At 42.8% G+C, this 7430-nt stretch overlaps 1 protein-coding gene across 1 annotated transcript in view; it reads right to left on the bottom strand.

The window, feature by feature from the left end:
* Nucleotides 1-300: 300 nt before the first annotated feature.
* The window catches only part of CTXND1 (cortexin domain containing 1), a 33102-nt gene continuing 25972 nt past the window's right edge, over nucleotides 301-7430 (bottom strand). The window contains exon 3 of the mRNA XM_031555326.1: nucleotides 301-3730. Coding sequence (XP_031411186.1) covers nucleotides 3497-3676 — 180 coding nt within the window. The 5' untranslated portion in view covers nucleotides 3677-3730 and the 3' untranslated portion in view covers nucleotides 301-3496. The remainder of the gene's footprint in view (nucleotides 3731-7430) is intronic.

Below are 7430 nucleotides of genomic sequence, written 5' to 3'. Positions count from 1 at the left end.
GGGGATTTGGTATCCTTTATTTAGACCAGTTCACCTGGGCTGTGCAGAACCACAAGAGAGCCATAGAGATTAGTGTGATGGCTGGCAAGGCTGGGCCAGTGGGGTCAGGAGGAAGGGGTGGCCAGGGCTCAGATTTATGCCGATGCATGGAGCTTTTATCCATTCAGGAGCTGCTCTGAGAGCAGCATGGTAACTCCAGCTGCTGCTTCTGGTGCAGGGAGTGGCTTGTTGAGATCTGTGCCTGCCTTGGATCCTTGCAAGTAGTGAACTGCAACACACACAATTTCTTTCCATGTTGAAGCTGTTTATTGCATTAAGTAAATACATCTGCAGTAAGTTTGCATTATTTCCTCTGAGTGCAATTGCCGGTCATATGGCATAATGATTAAAAACAACAGAACTGGCAGAGGCACTTGTTACATGCAGCTGCAATTAGTACTGAGCGATGCAGCCCCTACTAAACTTCCACTGCTCAGGAACGTGGCCCTGCCAACCAGACTCCCAGGAGATGGAGTAACAAACATGTCCTGGATGGCCAGGTCAACCCAGAATGCAAGCAAGGTGAAGCTTCTGCTTTCAGCATGGTGTTTGGTATTGCTTTTAGTTAGAGTGGTGAGGCTGTGTTGGTAACCATTGGTGGAAGGCAGAAATTAGAATATACATATATACATTACAACTATAAAAAACAACCCCACCAATGTTTAGGTAGTCGTAGGAAAAGGTTTGATGTAGGGGAGGCTTTTTGCAAACAGAAAGTAAAATAAAATCTTAAAATGTTTTGTGTAGATGAATGAGGGAGAGAGGGGAGATAACCACAAATATTCTTGTGAAGTGAACCTATTTGCTTCCCCAGCATTCGTAACCCTTTGCTCTCATATGCGTTTCCTTCCCCTGAAGGCTATGTGCTGCTGTCCATGCCCAGCCAAAGGCACAGCACAGGGCTGACTCTGCTCCCTGGGAGTTCGGGGTCTTAAACTTAAGAATATGCATAAATCCTTAGCTGAACAGGGGCTTACTGGTGGTGTGCAGCAAAGCCAAAGCATGCATATTCTCCTTGAGAGGACTGTTGGCACCAGGAGTAGTGTCAAGCACTTTTCTTGCTGTGTCAGTTGTGAATATAGCCAGGTAACCTGAAATACAGAAGTCTCTGTAGCCTGGAAATAGTTATTTTACTACTTCTTGCTTTGTATATTCTGTAGCCTCACTGGTATCAAAGTGGAATATGGAACTTAATGACAAAAAAACAGGCTCTAAATGTCAGTGGAATGAAAGCAATGCCCTTTGAGCTGGCGCATTGGTTTCTATGGTATGGATAGGCGCGCACATGAATAAGAGACCAGCATATTTGCTCAAAGAGTGTTGGACTTTAACATTCACACTTATAAAACTTCTGTTACTAGTGGTTAATTAGCTAACAGAACCTGAAGCTGAACAGCAGGCTGGTGAGCAGTCTGCAGTGGATAACTGAAGTAGTGGAGATCTCTTGGTAAAGAAGAGCAGGATTAAAGCTGATCCTCAAATCTCCTCCCTCCTGAATGGGCTCTCCTACAGCAGAGATTAGCTGAAATTGTGCAGTTGAGCCTAGGGCAAAAGGTGCATGCAAAGTTTCCATATACCTCATAATCTGCTCTTCTGTAGTCAGTACTCCTTGGAACTCAATGGAATAGGCAATAAAATCAGGTGCAATCAGAATGACTCAGGATGATCTGACCTCAATAAAAGTGCATAGACGTCTGGACAAGCTCTCTGCTGTGGAGATTTTCCCTTCCCTTTTCCCTTGCTGCACATTGAGATTCAGACCTTCCTGTTTAGTTTTACATAAAGAAGTTGTAAATCAGTATCTTATTTTCATGTCTCTATCTAAGGCTCTTCAAGAGCTTATATAGCGGTATGATATAGCTGAAACAGGGCAGGACAAGTTAATTGTATTGTACCAATTTTACATGTTTGAAGATTGAGACAGAGAGAGGGGACTCGTGCAATGGTCAAACAAATCTGTCAGGGTCAAGAATAGCAATCTACAGAGTCTATATCCAGCCTACACTGTTATGTCCTGGTTCCTTGCTCCAACCCCTGTTTCCATCTTTTTTATCTGTTCTATGTTGTCTTATGGCAAGAATGTAGAAAACAAGATGGTGAGGAAGAGGAGAAAATGAAGTATCCTTTTTGCAAATCTGTGCTCTTAGGTCTCGTCTATTCAGTGGTTGCAGTACCTACTCCTGATTGCTTCAGCAACTCTTTATGATCCCTTAAGCCATATGTGTAGACACACAAGGCAGCTGTGGGCAAACCTTAGAACTTAAGAAATGGAGGATGTGGGAAACCTTCAATTACCACTCTTCAAAATGTAAATAATATATTTCCAAAGTTCCCTTTTTCACTTCTTTCATAAAGGCTTTCTTAATGCACTGAGTAAAGGAAATACATAGATAATCACCAAAAACATGGGGAAAAAGTTTTTTTTTTAAAGGTACTGAATTTGTTCGAGGTAGAATGTATGTTCTTGCTACTGTAACTTGGGCTAACAAATCTGACTGTCAAAACTAGGAACGTCTTTGCTTACTGTCTTTAACATCTATGTGCGACCCCACTGAACTGTCTCTGAACAAAGAGATTAATGAAGTTTTGTGTGGAATCGCTCTTTGATAAACACTGCAAGTTCTTTGTAGTTGAAGCCAGTGGTGTCCAAGCTCTGCTCTGTGAACTGTGGTTAGTTACTGAGCTCATGCAAGAAATCGGGCTGATTGATGGTCTATGGCAGATGTCAATATATCTAGTTATCCATGAATAGGATAGAGACAGACCATGCTGCAGAGTCAACCGTAGTCCACAGCCCCCTTGGGAACTGCAGTTTGAGTACTTCTGTGTCTTGATCACTAGAAATATGATGGTACTGTGGTGGGGAAGCAAATGGACACTACTTAATTCACTGAGAATAAACTTGCTCATAGCCGTGGTGCTTTAGTGTTCCTTCTCCTGGGCGGATGATTGGACTAGATAACCTTGTTGGTCTTTCCAGCCCTGATGATTTTATGATTCTACCTAACATTACCTGGGCAGACACAACTGCAAAACTTTGCCTTTCTTCCAAGCACAAATATAATGACTCAGGAAGGTATTTGAAGCAATCTTGTATTCAGGGAAGACATTCTTATTGCTTTATCAAATTCCAATTTCTGAATAAAGCCCTGAATTTGTGGGAGACGTTGAGAGGGCAAACTGTGCTATAGCTGTATGAAAAGTCTAGAGGACGTTGTGCTACTGAGTTATGTGATGACCATCTTCATTAAGATGAGGGTTGCTGCATAGTATTATTGTGCTTCCAGAATGGCTTGCTGATGTTCTGGTCTATTGAGCAATAATCACATGAACTATTGGCTCTTAGATATATTGCCATCATCCTGCATATCTGAAAATGGCTGTTCCTGCTTGCCTCCCTGATAGGAAGAGGCCTCCTAGATTGCAGCATCTTATGGCTCTGTGTAGTCAAGCCCCCTCAGTCATCCAGGTGCTGCTCCTCCCATGTGGATGTGGGAATAGCACTGTAAGGGTCCATGATGACTTTTGCACAGCGAATTATCATCACAATCAAGAAAAGGCAGAGGAAGACAAAACATGCTAGTGTCAGTCCCTTGTCCACATCAACATATGCGGGCTCTGGGGTAGGTCCCTCCATGGCTCATGCTGCTCCTCATCGGGGTTTATGTTTGCTGCTAACATCATTGAGCACCTGCAAAACAAACAATGTCAGACACTGGGGAAACTCAGTACAAGTGGGAACAGAAAATATATGATGTGTTCTCAGAGGGAAATCAACCTGCTGGAAATCTCATAGCTTGAGCAAAGGGAGGTATGAGCCGGAGAACCCTGACAACCACTTTCTTCATTCAGCTCTATTTCTTGCTAAAATGTTAGACAATGGAAACAAACGTTAACAAAAGAGAAAGAGGAGTGCACAAGCACCATCCACTTGGAATATCATCTTTTAAGAAGTCCAGACACTGTTCTTGTATCAGCATTCCGCAATCATAAATACATTTCCACTCCTCTGTTAGTGTGAAAGACCAGACAAATGGCAGAGCAGACTGTTTCTATCCCAATTTTCTTCTCTGTCCAAACATTTCCTGTCTCTTACTGGCACAAAGCAAAGTGAAAATTATGCATACTCATTTTCCATAACATTTAATCTCTACTACTTGTAGGTTCTATAGGCAAGAGATGATTTTCAGGAGCAATATTCTTTAAGTAGGTGTTTTATCACCCAGAAAGGTATGGGTGATGATGTGATTCCTACATGAATTATTTTACTTAATGCAGATGTCTGCACTGCTGAAGGTCTCTTCTGACCTTATCTGAATCCTTAAGCAAAATTACTTCAGCAGAGATTGACTCCTTACTGCAGGTATGCTGCTGGATCCTTCATTGGCTGCTGTCTCGGATGGCTTTGGTGTGGCAGTGCTTAAGGAGAGGAGCTGACCTGGCTCACAGAGTGAGTGAGGGAAGTTTCTTGACATGGTCAAAGTGGGAGATGTAAGAATTGAAGGTTTCTCCTATGAAAGAGTAATAATGTTGAATGCCTCCTTCACATGAAAGACAATAACCAGCCATATTTCACTGGGACTAGAGAAGAGAAAGAGAAGATGTTAAACAAGAGAGAAATTTGGGTATCAAATGGTGCAGCTGCTCTCTATAACTGCATCAATGCAGTAAGGAGATCCCAGCCAGCTTTGCCCAGTTCCATCTACAAGGAGCTGCTGCTGCTGGCAGGGCTCTTTCAGCAGCAGTTCACATCTGGCTGGAGCATTGTGTCCTTGCAGCACCTTGTGCCAGCACTGAGTCCCATCTGCCCTGAGAATTCTTCCCAGGGTGAACTGAGGACCTTTATTTAAAACAAATAAATCACTGTACCTACTTTCATAATTTATTCCCTTTCAAGTTTTCCAATCTCACCACCTCCTAAATCCTACAGGACAAGGATAAATCAGCTGGGCTCTCTAGTCTATTTTAAGCACAAGAACGGCTGGTTTTTATTTTCTGAAAGCTTAGAAAATACTGCAACAGCCAGTCCTGCAGCAGGGAGTTGAAGAGAAGATGAAGTGAATGAAACCAAGCAGCCACTGTATGTGTTAGCCATCCTTAGGAGAGAGCAGCAAATATGGGCCAGCAAAATGATCACTGAGGAGTGGGGTAGGATTGTGATGCTCATCTGATCTGACCAGAGGTTTTTAGTCCCCAGAAGTCGCTGTAACTTGTGCTGCCCTGGGGAAGATTGTGCTGCTGCTCCAGAAGTCCCTGCCACCCTATTTGGCTTGAGCTGAGGTCTATGGCAGAAGTGAGCACCAATGGACATTACCAGTTATCCCACACTGTGATGTGGGGCTCTGAGGAAGGGTGAATTCAGTTTGGAATGAAATTTTGGCAACTTTTAATTTGGGGATATGGGGGGATTTCGATCACTCTCTGGTTAGAAGGCTTTGTAGTTCCCTGCCGAGTCCCTAGTGCTGAGAAAATAGTACTGTGGATTTAATACTGAAATAACAGTTCTGTAGAAGCTTGTATACCTATTTTGCTAGCCAAGAGATCCTACGTTATAACTTAATTCATTGAGCAGGAGTCAAGACTTTGTCAGCAAGGCTGCATACTAAGTGTGGGTGCTTTTGTGGAGTGGAACAAAAAAATTGTTGACAAAACTACTGATGTAGCCTTGTCCTTATCAGTACTCCTATGAAGGTCCAGTAGGGATGGATTTGATTTTTCCCTCCTGACCTCCTGGCTGTGCTATTATTTCACATTAAGTTAACCCCTGCGAATATCAGAACTACCAGTTAGTTTCCATAGATATTGACCTTTGATGAAAATCTGTATTTTCAATTAAGCATGCCTTCTTTTAAAATATTAATAATTTACTCAGTGTTCTGAGACGTCATGGGAAAATCAAACCTCTTGGGTATCTCTTTTCAAATGCCATCACAGAATTTCATTACCCACAGAACCGTGGCTGGGTGATGTTTTCTGTGAAACTCTGGAGGAGTGTCCTACCCCTACCAAAAGGGAAGAGCATTTTGTGGGTGCCCCATCCCTGGAGGTGCTCAAGGCCAGGTTGGATGGACCCTGGGCAGCTTGAGCTGATGGGGACTTCCAGCCCATGGAAGGGGTTGGAACCGGGTGATCTTTGAGGTCCCTTCTGACCCAAGTCGTTCTATGACTTTGTGAGAAGGATACTCTGGGCAGTAAGATTCACCTGGAGGTCAGAGTGAAAGCATATGGCATTCGAGCTACAGTTCACACAGCAAATTATGGTGACAGCTTGAATCTAATGTATTTTTTTTCAGATTTAAATTGATATGTTTTGCAAAGAAGTCAGTATTTTCCGTGGGACAGAAGGATCTTTTTTTTCCGGAAAGCTGTATTCTTGAGGTTAGACCAATCACGTGTCTCCCTTCCTTCTGTTCTCCCCATAAACATAAGGTTCCTGCCATGTGACAGTTATTCTGCACTAAGTAATGGAAAACATATTTCTTAGGGCTGGGCCTGTCTGCTGGTACTTGTGCTCCTCCATCTCTCTAATATATAGAGAACTTATTCTGCTTATTTACCAGCCCCCTGGCCTGTGCCTCAGTTTTCATTTCCTTGTATGCATGGGCAGAAAACAAAAAGTTGAGCAGAAATGATTATAAATGTTCATGCTTGACTGAGCAGGTTTTTTCTTGGAATAGCTGAACTTTGGGAAACGATTTTTTGTGGGCTGTGAGCACTCAACTATAGAATAGTACCTTTTAAATTTCTTTGGATTTGTTGAAAACTATTCAGTTATTTTTTTTTTTTAAGTCCATCAGATGAATGAGAGTAATTCCTGGTTCCAATTTATTAGGCAGCTTAGCAGCCTTATGAGTGCCTGCTCTTCTGTAAATCCCAGGTGTTTAACATCCCAGGTAAACTCTTGGCAGTGGCCATGGAGCTGTTTGCTTCTTGTCTGACCGTTCTTGCCATCAGAAATCATTCCTGTGTGGTCTGTGGGCAGTGTGGCAGGGATGGAGAACTCATGTCCCTCAAGGGAGAATTCATCCTGAGCCTGTGTTCTCAGCTCTTTTGTTTCCCAGTGTTCTTTTTCTGGACTACCACACATATTCATTTTCCTATGACTTTGAATACACCAGCAGACAGAGATGAGTTGGCATCCTCTGTTATGAGTGCTCTGCAATGCTTGTGGTGAGCAGGGTGGCTGAATTTCACCTTCATTCTTACCTAGGCACAGTGCTGTGAAAGATGTTTCCTTTCCCCAGAGCTGCAAATATTGGCGCTGTCACTTTAAAGACAAAGTCATAATGCACATGGATTGCAGGGAGCTTGTTTAAACCAGTTCCTATGCTGGTTAATTCTGTTTCCACTCATCTCAACCCATAGAACACATTTCAAAACACTTTAAAAAA

This window comes from Meleagris gallopavo, chromosome 12 (genome assembly GCF_000146605.3).
Source record: "Meleagris gallopavo isolate NT-WF06-2002-E0010 breed Aviagen turkey brand Nicholas breeding stock chromosome 12, Turkey_5.1, whole genome shotgun sequence".
Classification (NCBI taxonomy): Eukaryota; Metazoa; Chordata; class Aves; order Galliformes; family Phasianidae; genus Meleagris; species Meleagris gallopavo.
Note: the sequence above shows the minus strand (reverse complement) of the source record. Positions and strands in the feature narration are given on the sequence as shown.